Source organism: Capricornis sumatraensis, chromosome 4 (genome assembly GCF_032405125.1).
Source record: "Capricornis sumatraensis isolate serow.1 chromosome 4, serow.2, whole genome shotgun sequence".
Taxonomy (NCBI): domain Eukaryota; kingdom Metazoa; phylum Chordata; class Mammalia; order Artiodactyla; family Bovidae; genus Capricornis; species Capricornis sumatraensis.
In genome coordinates this window covers 71,164,579-71,184,186 of record NC_091072.1, presented here as the reverse complement: position 1 = coordinate 71,184,186, position 19,608 = coordinate 71,164,579, and the positions used below count along the sequence as shown (strand labels likewise).

Below are 19,608 nucleotides of genomic sequence, written 5' to 3'. Positions count from 1 at the left end.
TTTAGTCAAAATTTTAAACCAGCACTCTATGTTGCATCTGTCCCAATTCTCCATGGTAACAGGCCATCCCAAGTGAAAATTATGAAAAAGGAGCACTAATTTGAATAAAGCTTTTCCAACATAGAGAATGAAAAATAAGTGCGCCCAGACCCATGCTGAGTTTAAAACCATCACTAACCTCTGGCCTTATACTTTCACCAAGGCATACAGCCAATTGTGGAAAAGAAATACACACAGGAGACTCAAGAAACATCTTATTAATACAGTATTTATTTGTCTTCCTTCTGTCAGGCCCTGAGCCAACCACCTTCCCCAGGTTGCCTGGGGAGGTACAGAAAAAGAAACACACAGGGCAGACAAGACACGGGAGAAGAACTATGGGAGGTGGAAACGGCTCCTTCACATGGCGAAGAGGATGAGAAAGGCCACCATCAGGCAAAAGAGCCCCATGGCCTCCGAGAGGGCAAAGCCCAGAATGGCGTAGGAGAAGAGCTGCTGCTTCAGAGAAGGGTTCCTGGGAGGGGAAGAGAAAAGACTGAATTTCTAGTCCATATAAACAAAAAGACAAACATTAAAGGAGGGCTCAGGGAGAATCCATCTCAAGCTAACATTTCAGGTAACGAGTCTCTCCGGGTGACACCATCATGCCCCATTTCTTGCTCTGACACAGAAAGGTCTCTACAGAGATGAATGCGGGAGGAGACAATCCAAAATTCTGCAACACAGCCCAGGTACAAACATTACCTCCTCTACTGTATCACATCTTCCCTGGGGCTGGACACTTAACTATCCAGGGGTCAACCAGCATGGAGACGCCTCTGGGTGGCAGGGTCTATCAGAGCAGCGTTTCCAAACTTTAAGCTGTAGAACCCCATAATACAAAACCGTTAAAGTGTAATGGAGTGGCAGAGTTGGAAGTCTTGTTTGACTGGTCTCCTCTTCATTCTCTAAGAGTCTCTGGGGTGTACCCTCAGAACCTTAGGGCTTTATGTAACACAATTAGAAAAACACTATTCTAGTGGACAAGGACATCAGAGGGACAAATAACTTCTCTTATTTCAAAATAGTCAAAAGATTTTGGGCTACAAACCACCTTGCGGGGGGTGCATTTAGACAATATGAGTCAAAATGGGATAAAGGACTCCTAATTCTGAAAATCAATATATAATTTCTATTTCCCTTCCTGTCGCCTCCGGAAGACTTGATGGATAAGGTAAAGCAACACTAGCTTTTAACAGAAGTGTGGACATAGAAGTTTCTTATTTCACACAAATCCTAAGAAATAAACTTATTTCCCCAAAGACATTGAGAGAACTTGCAGGTCTCTAAAGGATTAATTTAGTTCTAACAATGAGTTGCCCAGAGTTGTTGGGGACCAAATAGTCTCAAGTGTCAGGGAGCACTGGGGCTGGATGCAGAAGTTTTCCCAGGAGCGATGAGGGAATTCCCGGGGATGGGGAAAAACAGCAGCGAAGCTGCTATGCTGACTGAGGCTTTAGACTGGGGGGTGGACATGGCAAACTTTTTCTGTAAAGGGCTAGAGAGCAAATATTTTAGGCTCTGTGGGTCACATACAACCTGTTACCTTTTTTATTTTCATGACCCTTTAAAAATATAAAACCCTTCTTAGTTCAGCTATACAAAACCAGGCTGGCCCAATACAAACCTCCTGCCTTAGTTTGCTGACTCCTACTCTATACCAAAGCTGTCCAATAGAACTTTGCAAAATGGTAGCCACGAGTCACATGTGGCTAATGAACTACAATGAAAGTACACAGAACTTAAGTCAGTGTACTTTTAGTTAAAACTCACATTTGAATAGCACTACGTGGTTAGTGGCTACTGTATAGGATACTGCAGCTCCAGAACCCCAAATATTTCTGCCCAGACCTGTGGAAGCACATCAGAGAGCCAGTGGAGGGCCCATCTTACCTGGCATAACCAATGATGAGACTCCCAAACACGGTCCCAATTCCAGCTCCAGAGCCAGCCACCCCTACTGTGGCAGCCCCAGCTCCAATGAACTTGGCTGCTGTGTCAATGTCCCTTGAAACGGCACTGGTTTGGAAACTGCGGCTAGGAGTCAGTGAGGTGGTCAGGGGACGGGGGACTACTGCCAAGCTGCTGTGGCTCTGTGAAGAAGCAGCAGATAGAAAGTTTTTAGGAAACCCTTTTTTTTTTTGCTTTGGAAAACTTCTGTACCATTTAATCCCTTTATGCTATCAAATCCCATCGTTTCTCCTCCAAACAGAAAATCTTTTAACTCCCCCAGGAAACTCTACTGCCAAGCAGAATGCTTAAATGAAAGAGGTGGATGTCAAATATCTTCAGGACTCAGGGTACAGTCTAGAAATGGAAGACTACAGCCCTAGCCTGTTCCTGATGCCTTGAGGAGATCATCTTCCTGGGCTACGTGCTCCCGACTCAAGTCAGTGCACTAGATCAAGTAAGATGGGAGTAATAAGCAGCACACAGGGGCATGTGCTGCCAGCGGCAAGAGCTGGAACATTAGGGACTATATCACATCGTATATGTATCAGGAGTCCTCAGCACTCCCCCTACTGGTTCATCAGGTAACCCTCCCTTCCCCTCCCCGTCCCCACCCTCTCCCCTCCCCACAGGTCCAGTTCCACTCATCAGGTACCTCATCTGTCAGTGTCTCCGGTCGTCTTACCACCACTGCAGACAGTGATCGGCTCAATAGTGTAGAGGTTCTCCTGATCTAGCCGGAATAATACAAGGTCAAGAAAGGCTGTAGAGAGTTTTAGAACTACTGCAATTTATTACTGAGATACCCCATCTATTCACTAGAACTTAAATTGGAACCTCGAAAAAGAATCTGGAATCATTCATTTAAAGCATTTACTTCACTCAATAAGAAATCTACACATATACTGGTAATGGCCAGCTCATTAGAATGAAGTGAATGACTGGAACATCCTTCCCTGAACACACTGTTCTGGAAAATAGGCATGAACACCAATGCTGAAAATGTACCCCCTCCTGGAAGCCTTTTCTAACTCCAAGCCAGCGTCTCCAAAATAGACAACACGGTGGTTAACAGCCAGGGTTTTAGTCATATATAACTAGATTCAAATCCTAGGTCTATCTGAGTTGTGTGATCTTAGGACAAACCATGTAAATCTTTTTAAGCCTGCTTTCTCATCTATCAAATGGGAATAACATATCTCAGGGTTGTAATTACTCAGAGGAGTAAAGAAGATTATGTACATAAACCGGTAGACTCAATGCCAGGCATAGCAAGTGCTCAATAAATAATACCAACTAACAGCATCACTCCTTTTCACTTATGAGTGAATGAACCGACTGACTCCATTATCTAATACTCTTCCATTTCTTCCATCTTGTTGCTTTTGAATCAAATATTTTTCCTATGTGTATTTCAGCTTCCCACCCAAATTTAAGCTTCCAGAGGAACTCCTAGCTATAGCTCTCTGACACTCAGGACAAGATCCTGTACACAGTGCACACTCAATCTGACTCAGGCAATTTATTTCATGTTTACCATTTCTGGTGGGGCTCCAGTTTACAAGGACACAGTGTTTCTGGATAGGAATAACCTGATCTTAGCCTAGATGCTCATTTATGCTCTTCTGTTATGATTGCATGAGAAAAATCAACTGGCCTTCATGGGACACAAGGCAAGGAACGCCTAGGAAGCATTCAATCTCTCATCAGGCTAGCAAAGCAAAGGGCCCAACTGTGAAGCATAAGGTCTGAGAAGGAAAAGAAATAATGCCTCTCCTTAAAAACTTTCTTGGGAAAGGTGGGTACTCACCAAGGAGGGGGTGGAGACGAACTTGGCGCAAGTGTACATTTTCAGGGGATGAAGGGCTGCGGCAGGAGAGCTGCAATTACAGAAGCAGCAGTGTAAATGTTTTTCTTGCTCATCAAAAGACAGCTGTATTAGCAGGTACTCTGGAAAACTTAAATGGCTCAGAAAGCAGTGACTGACCTCAAGTCTTAGAGATGGAACGAGAACCCTGAAGTCAGAATTTCCTCCACACAGCTTCCAAGATTTCCTTATAATTAAGTGACTTCTCTTGGTTTGAACAAGAAGCCACTTGGTCCCAGCTTTAAGACATGTTATCTCTTTCCATAGCCTCATGAGTTGGGGTTGTAGATGAATTTTCCCAGCATCTTTTGCCCAAGTTTCCTCCCAGTCTCTTACTGAAAAGGAACTCTTCTCAAGCCTTCATTTCCTGGATCTAAAAATGTTGCCCTTTAAGACCCTCAGGGTAATTCCCTGGCAGTCCAGTAGTAAGGACTCTGAGCTTTCACTGTAGGGGGCATGGGTTCCATCCCTGATTAGGGAACTAAAATCTCATAAGTTGTATGCTGCTGGTGCTGCTAAGTCACTTCAGTCGTGTCCGACTTTGTGCGACCCCATAGACGGCAGCCCACTAGGCTCCTCTGTCCCTGGGATTTTCCACAAGTCAAAAAAAATAAAAAAGACTCTTGGAAGATACGTGTGGAAGGCGAAGGCTCTGAAAGGGTCTCTAACAATCCTCTTATTGAATTACCAGGAAGCATTTGTCAAAACATGTCAAAAGATTTGTTAAAGATGTTCAAGCTGGATTTAGAAAAGGCAGAGGAGCCAGAGATCAAATTGCCAACATCCCCTGGATCATCGAAAAAGCAAGACAGTTCCAGAAAAACATCTACCACTGCTTTACTGACTACGCCAAAGCCTTTGACCACGTGGATCACAACAAACTGTGGAAAATTCTTAAAGAGATGGGAATACCAGACCACCTGACCTTCCTTGTGAAAAATTTGTATGCAGGTCAAGCAACAGTTAGAACTGGACATGGAACGACAAACTGGTTCCAAATCGGGAAAGGAGTACATCAAGGCTGTATACTGTCACCCTACTTATTTAACTTATATGCAGAGTACATCATGAGAAATGCTGGGCTGGATGAAGCACAAGCTGGAATCAAGACTGTGGGGAGAAATATCAATAACCTCAGATATGCAGATGACACCACCCTTATGGCATAAAGCGAAGAACTAAAGACCCTCTTGATGAAAGTGAAAGAGGAGAGTGAAAAAGTTGGCTTAAAGCTCAACATTCAGAAAATGAAGCTCATGCCATCTGGTCCCATCACTTCATGGCAAATAGATGGGGAAACAATGGAAACAGTGACAGACTTTATTTTGGGGGGGGCTCCAAAATCACTGCAGATGGTGACTGCAGCCATGAAATTAAAAGATGCTTGCTTCTTGGAAGAAAAGTTATGACCAACCTAGACAGTGTATTAAAAAGCAGAGACATTACTTTGCCCACAAAGGTCCATCTAGTCAAAGCTATGGTTTTTCCAGTAGTCATGTATGGACGTGAGAGTTGGACTATAAAGAAAGCCAAGCACTGAAAAATGGATGGCTTTTGAACTGTGGTGCTGGAGAAGACTCTTGAGAGTCCCTTGGACTGCAAGGAGATCCAACCAGTCCATCCTAAAGGAAATCAGTCCTGAATATTCATTGGAGGGACTGATGCTGAAGCTAAAACTCCAATACTTTGGCCACCTGATGTGAAGAGCTGACTCCTTTAAAAAGACCCTGAGGCTGGGAAAGATTGAAGGCAGGAGGAGAAAGGGACGACCGAGGATTAGATGGTTGGATGGCATCATTGACTCGATGAACATGAGTTTCTACAAGCTCCGGGAGTTGTTGATGGACAGGGAAGCCTGGCGTGCCGCAATCCATGGGGTTGTAGAGACAGGACTAAGTGACTAAACTGACAGACTGAGGAAGCATTTGTCAAAACATTTATCTCCTATGTTAATTAACCAGATAAGGCAGATCAAGGAGAAACTCTGTCATTACTCTAATTAGCAATGACTGTTAAAGTATTCATTTCCATCATTATTCTAAGAGGTATTCACTTTTGTATCAAGACCTTAAACAGGGACTTCCCTGGTGGTTAAGACTTAGCCTTCTGTGCAGGGGGTTCCGGTTCAATCCCTGGTGGGGGAGCTAAGATCCCTCATGCTCAGGGCAAAAAAAACCCAAACGCAAAAGATAAAACAGAAGCAATGTTGTAACAAATTCAATAAAGACTTTAAAAAAAGACCTTAATGCTAACACCCTGGAGGTACCTAAGTTGGTAGAACTGAGAGAAGAGTGGGTGAGTTAAAGAACTACAGGCAGGGTTTTTCCAAGTACAGTTGGTAGCCCACCTGAACTAGTTACAGGAGGGTAGGGGCTGTGTATGTATTAAAAATGTGGGACTTCTCTCACAGTCCAGTGGTTAAGAATCTGCACTTCTACTGCAGGGATCCCTGGTTAGAGAACAAAGATCCCTTGACCATGAGCTGTGGCCAAAAAAGAAAAACAAAAAACAAAAAATGCATATTCTCGGGTCTCACCTTAAGACTTTCTGGGTCAAGATCTCTGGGAATAAGGCCCAAGTACTCTATTTCGGGGTTCTCTGGTGGCTCACACAGAGTCGGACACAACTGAAGTGACTTAGCAGCAGCTGGCGGCTCAGCGGTAAAGAATCCACCTGCCAGTGCAGGACACTTGGGTTCGACTCCTGGAGAAGGAAATGGCAACCCACTCCAGTATTCTTGCCTGGGAAATCTCATGGACAGAGGAGCCTGGCTGGCTACAATCCACAGGGTCACAAAAGAGTGGGACACGACTTAGCAACTAAACAATAACGTTCTGTATTTCAATGAAGCTTCCCAGATGATTCTTAGGTACTTGGGAGAGCATGGTCTTAAAATAAGTTTTAAAACTATGGCAGTGGTAGAATCAGAATTTGAACTCTTCTCACTCTTAATGCTTTCTAATATGCTACAGGTTGAAATACTCGGTGATTACTTAGGCCTGTTAAATGACACTTTCTCGAATGAGCTGGACTAATACTTTCCCAGATTAACTTCCGATTCTAGAATGTTACTTTTACATTAATGGATGTCTTCAACTCTTGTCCTTTCCGGAACTCTGATTTCTGCCCATATGTAACTCTAACCCAATTTTGCTGCCAGGCTATTCAGGTTTTCTTAGGTCAAAAATCCAAAATTTCTTTTAAGCTTTAAAAAAACAGACTGGTTTTTCCCCAAGGCAACAAAACCTCAATATCATCATTTAAAAAATATAGTTCTTAGAGGAATTAAATGAAAATAACATATGGAAAGAGCCTGATGCAGAACTGAAGGAAGCCTGCAGGAAGCGGTGATCCCTCTGCTGGCCAACTAATCTTGTCCAAGTCTGCACTTGTTCACCAATATCACCTTGGGGAACAGCACTACCCAGGTTCATGGGTTTCTTCCTCAGTGGAGGTCAGCCAGGGAGTTACAGGGCTGCTACTTAATCGTTCCCTTTCTTAACCTTCTTTTCCTCTTGAGGGCAGAGTCTGGGGACTCTCAGTAAACTCCTTGACAGGAAAGCTGGCAGGTGGGTAGCACCCCATGCTGGCCCCTCCGCTTTTTAGCCCTGTTGCCTCTAAAGGAAAACCTCACACAGCCCACGACTTGTGTTTTTCCCGCTTCACCGCAGTGGAAGGCAGAGAACGCCACTGGGAGACAATCCGCGGTACCAAAGAAACCTGCCTCTTTTCTGCTATGGCTCTCTCCCAGTCCACAGCCTGAAGGGTAGGGGGTGCTTTGGCTGTGCTGTTCATTTCTACCACTTTCATGGTTTACTTTTTAAATCGAGGGGTGCTGCCTAGAGGGACTGGTGGCTTTAGACGACACACCAATCTCCACTGGTGACACTTGAGATCCTGGGGCCAAAAGTCTGGAGGTTTCAGGATAAGGACGGCACGACTCAGGGTGAGAAGAGAAAGCAGAGATAGGACTGGAGAGTCTGGGGGTTGGGACAGGTCTGAAAGGGCAAAAGGGTGAGAAAAGAGCGTTTGCAAGCGACAGGTGAAATGAGCACTCTGGGATTTGACTTTCGACAGCTCCAAGGCGCCCTCCCCCCACCCACGAGACATCAAAGATGGCGCCAGGCCCGCGCGGCTGGAGGTCACCGGCAAGCGGAAGGGGCAGCCCGAACGCGCGGGGATACGGGGACAAGGGAGGGCGTGAGGACCCAGATGGGAGCACGCGAGGTAAAAGCCTCAGACCATCCACGCGAGGTGGGCGCCCGCCGCGCGTGCGCGGCGCAACCCGGGCGCGAGGGCCCAAGGCCTTACCTGCTCCCAGTGCAGAGAAGACAGAGAGGGGCGGGGAGGGGGCGGGAATAGGAAAAGGAAGGCTCAGCGCAGGCGCGGCCCGGACCAAAGAGTTGCTCCGCCAAGGCTAGAGAGATTGCAAACTTGAGGGTCGGCCCAGGCACCACAGCGCCGCCTGCCAGCTCTGTGGCGGTAGCCGGCCAGTCACTCCACCTGGCGTTTGAGAAGAGAAACTGCAGCCAGAGCCTGAGAAATGAGGGCACTCCGCAGTTTAAGCCGATCCGTAACGTGGCCTGCGGTTTGCTCTGCACAGAGGCTGGAATCTTGGATTCGCGTCTCTTTTCCAAGCATGCGCGGTCACACTCGGGGGGTGGGAAGAACAACTGTCCAGAATTTCAGTGTTAAATGGCATACAATCGAGATGGGGTTCAATGTCCAAAATCTAGCAGGAGGAAGATAAGGTCACAGGATTCCCGACGCCTGTTGCCACCGACCCAGGCTATAAGGATGGGAAAACTCATTCAATGAGCGGATAGTCAGGAAAAAGCCCTGGCAGCCTCTAGTGGCTTCACCTTTATTTCCCTCTCCTTCTTATTCCAGTGATCAACTATGAGAAAATCAGCATCAGGGAACCAGAAGATAGGGGCTAAAGATGATTAGGGCTCGAGAGCCCTGACCCTAAGCATTCTTTCCTGAGGCCTGAGACAGTCGAGGAATAGAGGGCATCAGAGACCAGCAGTGAGGCTGGGAGGTCACCCCAGGCATGCCAGGGCCTCTGCTCAGGCTTCATCTACACGAGTTGAGATAAGCAGTCCCCCACCCCCAGGCGGTGCTCTTATGGAGGCCCCTCCGCTTCTTCCCCTTGCCCTTTTGCTCGTCCTTTCCCCGATGGGAGACAGTAGGGGGCCTCCTGGCCCTCACCTCTTTTTCTGGGCTGCTTTATGTCCCAGATAGGTCTGACCTGTTCCTCTGGAGGAAGGTCCACAAGGCCTACCCACTTCCCCTCACGTCCAAACCTCGGCCGTCCAGGCATCGTCTTGAACGCAGCACAAGAAAGACGGGGAAAGCTCACCGAACCCCCATAAAAAATAAAAAAATAAAAAGAAGGCCGCGGCTGTAAATAAAGCCAAATCCGCCACCCTCTGAGGGGCCGTTTGTCCTCCCCTCCTTGGCCCCGTCCTTCCCGCCGCCCCCTCCCGGCTCCCGGGCCCCGCGGCGCCCCGGCCCCGAGCTCCTCCATTTAATCGGATTTGGGAGAAGGGGAGGATAAATCACGGCAGCAGCTTTACGGTCCCGGAGGAGAGGCGAGCCGCAGCCAGGCACACCCCGGCCGGCGATAAAAACCGCCGCTGAAAGCCCACGGAGCAATTTCCCGGGACCCCGAGCGACGCCATTACAGGAATGTAATTTTGCCCGGATGAGGCCCCGAGTTTAATTATCCTCGCGGAGGAATTTCAATGCGGCCAATCCATCTTGCAGGCGGGCGGCAGAGGGATTTATATGGGCCCGTTATTTCACACCGATCCTCCATCTGCATTTTTATGGCCCTGAGCTTCTGAAAGGGAGGGGAAGGAGTAGGGAGAAATCGGAGAAGCCGGCGAGGAGGAGAAGGGTGGGAGACTTCCCGCCTTTCCTAAATCTAAGATTCCAGCTCGAGAATGAGGATTCTCGCTGGTTCCCCTGAAATGCCCAGATCTCTCCAGTTCCAGTTGTTGACTCGGGGTGAGTTTGTGGGTAGGTGAGAAATGGAACTGGTATCCTTGGGAATCACTCAACAGGTATTTACCAGGTACCAAGTGGTGCCAGGCACAGGGTGAGATGCTCAGAGGAGAAAGGGAAAATAGGCTGCAAGAATATCTCCTGGGGGACTTCCCTGGGTAAGGACTCCAAGCTCCCAATGCAGGAGGTGGGGGTTCAATCCTTGGTCTGAGAGCTAAGATACCTCATGCCTAGAAGCAGTTGGCAGAGAAATAAATCTCCTGAGGTCCCCAGACACCCCAAGCCGGCCCACAATGAATTCCTTTTAGCCCGCGGCTGCACATCCTCAGGGCAAAACTTCCACAGCTCGTAGGAGCCGCCACCACTAGCCAGTTGTTGCAGCTGTTTGTTGCGACAATTTAGTCCCCTCTCAGATATCTCTAACAATCCAAAGGAGAATTGGAGAAGGAGCCCGTGTCTGATATGTTTATTTCTCCCTTACCTCCATTCAGTGGTAGTCTCTGGATTCATACACCTGGCTTCCCAAATTGCTCTGTGACCTTGGGCAAGCTGTTTAACCTCTCTATATCGATCTTCTTTTATGTAATTTGGGAATGATAATAATTCTTCACAGTCGTTTAGTCATTAAGTCTCATCTGACCCTTTTGGGACCCCATGGACTGTAGACGGCCAGGCTACTCTGTGGGATATCTCCAGGCAAGAATACTGGAGTGGGTTGGCTTTTCCTTCTCCAGGGGATCTTCCCGACCCAGGAATCGAACCCAAGTCTCCTGCTTGGTAGGCGGATTCTTTATCACTGAGCCACCTGAGAAGCCTGATAATAATGCTTGCTCAGCAGCAAATATTGGGATAATATACATGAAGCTTTTGGGCTTCTCAGGTGGTGCAGTGGCAAAGAATCTACCTGCCAATGCAGGAGACGGAGTTTCCATGCCTGGGTCAGGATGATCTCCTGGAGGAGGAAATGGTAACCCCCTCCAGTATTCTTGCTGGGAAAATCCCAGGGACAGAGCAACCTGGAGGGCTACAGCCCATGGGGTTGCAAAGAGTTGGACATGACTGTGCAGAGATACCTGAAACTTTTAGCAAGGAGCTTGGAACTTAGTTCAATAAATGCTAGTAATATAATATTTTTTTTTTTTTTTGGTGTTAGTAGTAGGTTATCTGGAGAAGGCAATGGCAACCCACTCCAGTACTCTTGCCTGGAAAATCCCATGGGTGGAGGAGCCTGGTAGGCTGCAGTCCATGGGGTTGCTAAGAGTCCGACACGACTGAGCGATTTCACTTTCACTTTTCACTTTCATGCTTGGAGAAGGAAATGACAACCCACTTCAGTGTTCTTGCCTGGAGAGTCCCAGGGACGGGGGAGCCTGGTGGGCTGCTGTCTCTGGGGTTGCACAGAGTTGGACACTACTGAAGTGACTTAGCAGCAGCAGCAGCAGTAGTGTTATAGTTGGGAGCATGGCAGCTCAATTCTGCTCTGCTTCCTAGAGACTTTATTGCAAGCTTCTTGCAATGATAGCTCCTGAAAGAAACTAAACCATGGCTTACTGAACTTATTTACCTACATAAATCACACAAAGGAGTTACTTGACAGGCTAGTGAGTGGGGGTCTGTGGGGAGGGCTGAGAATTCCCAGGGCTGTTGCTTCCAGGTTTGCAACCAGGCATTAAATCCGGAGGCATGAGACTACAAAAAGTGGTTGGAGGTATGTGCAGAGGGGTGAATTTGAAGACAGCAAAATATGATCCAAGAGAACTTTAGCTAAGAGTCTAGGGATTTTCTTAACCAAGGGCTTGAGAAAGGGTTCTTCCTTTACTTCACTGAGGGAAAACTAGGGTCCAGAAAGGAAAGGGTGTGGAGCCAGAACTATCCTTTCCAATCAATCCTTTTCTTTTCCTACCAGACCATGTAACAAGGTTGGCCTGATTGGCCAGTTTTTCTAAGGACTGTTAGTGGCAGATTCTGACTGGTTAGCCACCTCCCTGCACAGTGGTGACGGTGAAATGAGATTGATCTTTTCTTTCTTAGGACTGGTTAACAGCCCTCAGCGGGGCCAGAGACTCATTTTAATTGACTGGAGAGGCAGGAGGAAGGTCCAGCACCTTTCATATAGAGAGTTCCTTTTCCACAAAGGTCACCAAGAAAGAGTCTTGACTGGCTTATGCATATTTGCCTTTGGACTGGAAATAATAGCTTAGAGAAGAAAAATCAAGAGAGTCATGCAGGCATGCTACAGTTCAATTTGAAACCCAAACAGAGAGAGGGATTCACAGAGGGAAAGACAAGAGCGATAAAGAGAGAGACTAAGACACAGAGAAATGAAAGAAAAAAAATAGCCAAAGAGGATGGATTTGAATAATTTGGTTTTCATTTCTGGTGGTTTAAGAGGAGGCTACTTTATGATGCATTTTTTTAGGTGCACGTGTTGCCAGCACGTGGCATGGGAAGAACAGCTGTCTTGGAGGCAGGAGACTAGGAATCTGGTCCCAGCCCTGCTACTAACTAGCTGAGTAGCTATGCAAGTTACTTCATCTCTCAAAGTTTTAGTGTCTCCGTTTGGAAAAATCAGGGGGAGAAGTAGGTGATCCGTAAGGTTCCATCCAATATTAACTCTCCTCATTCTGACAAGCAGTCTGTTTTCTAAAGCTGAAGTGGTAACTTTACACTGCCAATAAGGACTATTCTTGGGTGCTATGTTCCTCTATTTATTTGAGTTTATTAATTTCAGGCTTTTGGGACTGGTAGGCACTGACTGATGGATTTTTCTATTTTCTCTTGCTAAGTCAGTTCCCCAGAACAACAGGATTGTAAGCCATCAGTAAACCTCCCTACTCTTGGAGGAAAAAAACAGTAGATGGAAGAAGAAAAAGTGTCATGAGTATCCAGGATTCCAGGACAGGGATCAGTGGAAGGGTTGGTGAGAGAAGGCCAGACAAGTTTTTGTGGGAAGAACCTAAGTTCTTTTGAATTTGTAAGATGAACTTATACATGCCCTACATATTTATCTAGAAACAATGATTAAGTATATATGTGAACAAATTTGGTCCCTGCCATTTATTGTCTCCCAAGCCAAAGCACACACAGAGACAAAACAGAAAGTGAAAGTCATTGTGATAATTGACATACTGTATACCACCCTGTGTAAAGCAGATAGTGGGAGCTGCTGTATAGCGCAGGGAGCTCAGCTTAGTGCTCTGTGATGACCTATAGGGGTGGAAAGGGGCAAGGTGGGAAGGAGGTCCAAGAGAGAGGGGATTTATATGTACATATCTCTGATGCTGGGAGGGATTGAGGGCAGGAGGAGACAGGGACGACAGAGGATGAGATGGCTGGATGGCATCATTGACTCGATGGACATGAGTTTGAGTGAACTCCAGGAGTTGGTGATGGACAGGGAGGCCTGGTGTGCTGCGATTCATGGGGTCGCAAAGAGTCAGAGACGACTGAGCGACTGAACTGAACTGATAGCTGATTCACTGTCTTGAATGCACAAACTAACATATTGTAAAGCAATTACACTCCAATTGAAAAAAAAAAAGGTCATTGTGATACATTGTAAAGAGCTTAAGACTGAAAGTTAGAGATCTGAATGTAGATGTGGGAATATCTTTAAAAAAAATAATTTACTTGATTTATTTTTGGCTGTGCTGAGTCTTCATTGCTGTGCAGTTTTCTCTTGCTGCAGAGAGCAGGGGCTACTCTCTAGTCACAGTGCCTTCTCTTGTTGGAGAACACAGGCTATAGTAAACATGGGCTCAGTGGTTGCACTTCCCCGGATCTAGAGCACAGGCTCAATAATTGTGGCCCACGGGTTCAGTTGCTCCGAGGCATGTGGGATCTTCCCGGATCAGAGACTGCTCCCATGTCTCCTGCATTGGCAGGTGGCCTCTTCACCACTGAGCCACCAGGCAAGCCCTAAATTTGGGACTGTTCTTAATTATGTGACTTTGAAAAAAATCAATTCACCTCTCTGGACTTCAGTTTTCTTAAGTGCACATTGTAGGGAAACACTTGCTGATTATTGAATTCTTTTTCGGCTTTAAATATAAACAGCATAGATCTGTTCTTCCTGTTTTGCCCTCATCTCCTGTGACTTTAAGTATTCGACCAGTATTAACTGAGCATCTACAGTATGTGAGGTGCTGTACCATATATTGTGATTAGGAATAAAAAAGGAGAAAGCACAGTCCCTTGTCTTCATAAGTTTATGATCAGTAGGAAAAACATGTACATATATAACTATAACTTGCAGCAAAATTTAATGGGTTACGAAGAGTTGGACATGACTGAGCGACTTCACTTTCACTTTTCACTTCCATGCATTGGAGAAGGAAATGGCAACCCACTCCAGTGTTCTTGCCTGGAGAATCCCAGGGACGGGGGAGCCTGGTGGGCTGCCGTCTATGGGGTCTCACAGAGTCGGACACGACTGAAGCGACTTAACAGCAGCGTGGGTTATAGGAGTTGAAGAAGCAGTATGATTTCCATTTAGAATGATCAAGGGGGCACTATGATTAAAAAGTAGTTTTTTTTTCTTCTTTGAAAAAAATAAAGTATTTGAATTACATAAGGGAATGCAATTAATGAATATAATTTATGCAACAGATATTTTTGGAGATCCTACTATGTGCCAGGTGCTGTTCCAGGTGCTGGAAACTCAGATGTGAATAAAATAAGACAAAAATCCTTGCCTCCTCAGAGGTGACTTTAATATAAATTATGAAGCATAATAATAAAATAGACATCCATTAAATGACCCCCAGTTTAGGAAAAGAAACAAATAACCTACTAATACCACTGAGCCCCCCTCCCCCATGCATCTCTCCTATAGTAAAGTAATCCTTGAATTTTATGTTTATCATTTCAAGATTTTTCCTCAGATTTTTACCGTATTGCTTGTCTTTTCCCCCTACTGTTCTAAAAGTGATATAATATTATTTGTATCCTTCTTTACTTGCTCTTTTCATTTAACATTATGTTTCTAAGATTCATTGAAGCTGATGTAGGTAGCTATAATTTATATTCACTGCTGTATCATCGGAGAAGGCAATGACACACCACTCCAGTACTCTTGCCTGGAAAATCCCACGGATGGAGGAGCCTGGTGGGCTGCAGTCCATGGGGTTGCGAAGAGTCGGACATGACTGAGTGACTTCACTTTCACTTTTCACTTTCATGCATTGGAGAAGGAAATGGCAACCCACTCCAGTGTTCTTGCCTGGAGAATCCCAGGGACGGGGGAGCCTGGTGGGCTGCCATCTATAGGGTCTCACAGAGTCGGATACGACTGAAGCGACTTAGCAGTAGCAGCAGCAGCAGCAGCTGTATCATAGCCCACCAATTTGTCAATTAATTTCCCTGTTGAAGAGTATTTAGGATTGTTTTCAGTTGTTTGCCACTACAAACAATGCTGCTCAGAGCATTTATCCTAGTAGACATGGATAAGAGTTTCTTCAGGGTACATATGTATGAATTGCTGGGTTGAAGCATATGAATTTTTCAACCTCTCTGGATAATGTCAAATTGTTTACCAATATTTATGCCTACTAAAGTATTTAAGACTTCCCTGGTGGCTCAGACGGTAAAAGCATCTGCCTACAACGCGGGAGACCCGGGTTCGATCCCTGGGTTGGGAAGATTCTCTGGAGAAGGAAATAGCAGCCCACTCCAGTTCTTGCCTGGAAAATCCCATGGACAGAGGAGCCTGGCAGGCTGCAGTCCATGGGGTCGCAGAGAGTCAGACATGACTGAGCGACTTACGTAAAGTATTTAAGAGTTTTGATTGCTACCCTGTCCTTACCAATTTTGGTATTTAGTCAATTTGTTGGATATAAAATGGTGATTTGAATTTATACTTAATTATATTTGCCTTATTATTAGTGAAGTTGAGCATCTTTTCATGTATTTATTGGCCACTCATGCTTCTCCTTATGTGAAATGCCTATTCATGTATGTCTTCTGCCCATTTCCTATTGGGTTATTTGTCAGCTCCCTGTGGATTTTTAGGAATTAACAAATATAGGTAGCCTAGTCCTGATTCTTTGTTAGTATCAGTTATCTCCTTCCAGTTTTTAGCAGGGTTGGGATTTTAGTAGAGGCTTAAAGGATGGATGATTTCAGTTCCAGCTCAGAGTCCTCATTTAGTTGGATTAATTAATTCTTAATTCATTCATCAAATATTTATTGAATGTCTAGCCAGACGTCATGCTAGACTCTGAGAATACGAATATATTCCACACTTGCTCACCAGTTACCACTTCCAAGATCTATCTGGGTTCAAGCCAGTGACATCTCCTGGAGGACCACTACTATGGCCTCCTAGCTGTTCTGCCTTTTCCAGTCTGGTCTTGCCACGGTCTACTCACCACCCAATAAGCAGCTAAAGTGATCTATTGAAATGTAGATCAGGTCATGCAACTTAAAACTTCCCAATGATTTTCCAGTTCTCAGAAAAAAAATTAATAGTTCAGCTACACTAGGCTCCTGTTGAGCCTCAGTCACACCACACTTACTTGTTTCTCCTCGGAACCTTTGCTGTTTCCTCCACCTGGATCATTCTCCTAGGTTATGCTCACTCTTATTTCATCTAAGTCTCATTTCAAATATCACCTCCTTAGAGAGGGCTTTTCTGACCACCCAATCTAAATAGCCGCCACTCCCCGGCCCCTTTTAACTTTCTGGCCACGCTGCTTGTGAGATCTGAATTCAAGGACCAGAGATGGGTCCTGGAGGGGTCCAGGGGCCCAGAGATTCCAGGACCCGGCTGCCCGCTCATTGAAAGCACAGACTCTTAACCGCTGGACCACCAGGAAACTCCTCCACCTTCCCTTCTTTATCTCATATCCTCCTTCATTTTTCTTTTTAGCACTTATCATAGTTTTATTTTTATTGCTTTTTTCTTCACTAGAATATAAGCTCCACTAGTTGAGAGACCTTGTTACCACTGTATCCTCGGCATTTAGAAAAGTACCTGGCACTTAATAGGCTCTCAGTAGAAATTTTGTGAATGATTGAATGGTGAATCAGATAGAGTCCTTGCCCTTAAAAAGCTTTAGTCTATCAGGGAATACAGGGAAGCAAAAGGCAGATAATTTCAACACAATTTGACAGTGTTCTAAGATGGATAAGCACTGGATGCCGTGGGAATGCATGGGGAGGACATATATTTCGGTCCTGAGAACTAGTAGTCAAGGGAGGCTTCCAAGATGAGGTGACATTTACAAGAAACTCAAAGGACCTGGAAAGAGACAGAGTAGAAGGATGTTCCACAGAGAAGGAGCAGTAAGGACAAAGCTTGAAGAGAGGGATAAGTGGTCTCTTCCACAAAGGCAAGTAATTCAGTGTGGTCAGAATGAATAGTTGTGAGTGCAACAGAGCGCAGAGACTGGTTGTTAGTGGCTAGATCCTGAAGGATCTTGAGCATCAAACTCAAGCCGTTTGGATTTTATCCAGAAAGCAGCCAGAAGCCATTTAAGCCAGAGAATGAGCTCAGACTTGCATTTTAGGAAAATCATTGTAGGTCTAGTGTGCAGAGTGGATGAGAGGGGCAGGACTGGGGACAGGGAGTGCTGTAGGGGACTGTTGTCAGAGTCCAGGTGGGAGATGGTGGTGGCCTGAGCTCGGGGGTGATAGCCGGGATGGAGAAAAGTAGGCAGAACTCAAGAGGTTTAGGAAGAAGAGCCAGTGGGCCTCAGTGATTGATTGCTATGGGGGATGAAGGAAGTGAGAGAGGTGAAGACAGTGCCCAGTTCTCTGGCCTGGGTCACTGAGTGGTGCCATTCTCTGATTAGAAAAGAGTCAGAGGGTTAGAGTGAGATGAGCGGGCCAACCCTTGATACTTGTGAGGCCCAGGGCAAGGTAAAAAATATAGCCTACATACCAAATGTCTAAATATGTACAAGTTATAAATCAAAGCTAACAAACTGTTAAATAAAACATGTTCTACCCTCTTATCTTGACAAATATATCAATATCAGCTGGAAGATTTATATTTAGAATCCTGGGACTCTTCCAGCCCCAGTCTGACCCTCGGGTTCTCTCTCCGTTTCTTACTCCATCCCTCTACCTGAGGGGCCTCACACCAAAGTGCGTGCTGGGGGCAGCCTCACCTCTAAATTCCACACCAACAAGGCTGGTGCTGTGCTCCACAGCAGCTCCTTCTGTGTTCTCAGGAAATCAACCCCCAGCAAGAGGTCCTGGAAGTCAGCTTGGGGCAAATTGGCAGAATAGTCTGGCCACTGGAGCATGGTCTAGGAGTGGGCAGATGTGAGCTCTGGGTAGGCACACCCCCTTGGCCTAAAGTTATCCGCCCCCTGCAAGAGGAAGAGACCTCTGAAACTGTCACCCAGGGTAGAGGTCCCTCTTGCCTGGTCTAAGGGCATAGACTCTGAAATCATACAGACTGGGTTCAAACCCCTATCCTCATGTTTATTTACTCTTCTTTGAACCTGGGCAAACTCTCTGAGCCTGTTTCCTTTCTTGTAAAATGGCAATAGTAATATCTACCTCACAGGGTTATTGTGAGAATTAAATAAGGGTATCATTCCTGTGTGTTCATTGGAAGGACCGATGCTAAGGCTGAAACTCCAATACTTTGGCCACCTCATGTGAAAAGTTGACTCACTGGAAAGACTCTGATACTGGGAGGGACTGGGGGCAGGAGGAGAAGGGGACGACAGAGGATGAGATGGCTGGATGGCATCACTGACTCGATGGACATGAGTTTGAGTGAACTCCGGGAGTTGGTGATGGACAGGGAGGCCTGGCGTGCTTCGATTCATGGGGCCACAAAGAGTCGGACACAGCTGAGCGACTGAGCTGAACTGAACTGAATATATGCAGAGCACCTGGTATTTAATATTCCCCTCCCCTCTCCCCAGTTTACATTTTTTTCTTCCCATTCATCACCGCCTTCCCTCAGACTAATCATGGAGGCTGGGGAAAACATGAAGTTTGTCCTAGGTAAATTTTTTTTTTTCCTGGGAGGAGTGGGTCCAGGAAAAATGAGTTTATAAAGGAAACAGTAACAATCTAGGCAGCAGTAATCCCAGCTCAGGCTAGGGCCATGTGGGAAAGGGGGAGTCAGTTGTCTTGTGTGTAGATGAATGAGAAATGGTAATAGTGTAATTGCTTTTACAATCTGTTTGTTTTGCTGACAGTAGCAGCTGGTTACTGTTTCGATTCTTGGTTTTCATGTTAAGACAGGGGAAGAAGGTGTGAATAGAAAAAGAAAAAAGAATAGAAAATCCAAACGTAATTTCTTGGAGACCAGGAAATTGGTCAGAAACATGGTTGAAAACACAGATGGTTTCCATCTTTCAGACGTGGACTGGTCCTCTCATTAAGCTGATCTTGCATTGTTGTGTAACATGTATAGATTCTTACCACATGCTGTTACTGTCTCTACTCCTGCAGCTAGAATGTCCTTTCTCTCCTTCTCAGCTGTCCCAAATTCTACTCTATTTCAGGCTCACTCCTTCCATGGTAAGTATGACCCTCCCCACTTCCTCTGAGCTCTTCTTAGTCTGTATCTGTGCTGTGCTGTCACTTCAGTTGTGTCGGACTCTTTGGACTCTATGGACCATAGCCCACCAGGCTTCTCTGTCCATGGGAATTTTCCAGGCAAGAATACTGGAATGGGTTGCCATACTCTCTTCCAGGGGATCTACCTGACCCCAGGGATCAAACCAGCATCTCTTGCATCTCTTGTATTGGCAGGCGAATTCTTTACCACTAGTGCC

The 19,608-nt window shown here is 45.9% G+C and overlaps 1 protein-coding gene across 1 annotated transcript; it reads right to left on the bottom strand.

The window, feature by feature from the left end:
- Nucleotides 1–264: 264 nt before the first annotated feature.
- Nucleotides 265–8,185, bottom strand: ATP5MC2 (ATP synthase membrane subunit c locus 2). The gene is made up of 5 exons (XM_068971149.1): nucleotides 8,168–8,185; nucleotides 3,800–3,869; nucleotides 2,645–2,722; nucleotides 1,933–2,132; nucleotides 265–514 (listed from the first exon to the last, which is right to left on the bottom strand). Exons 2-5 carry the CDS (start codon nucleotides 3,836–3,838, stop codon nucleotides 400–402), a joined length of 432 nt encoding a protein of 143 aa, XP_068827250.1. The 5' UTR covers nucleotides 3,839–3,869; nucleotides 8,168–8,185; the 3' UTR covers nucleotides 265–399.
- Nucleotides 8,186–19,608: the final 11,423 nt, after the last annotated feature.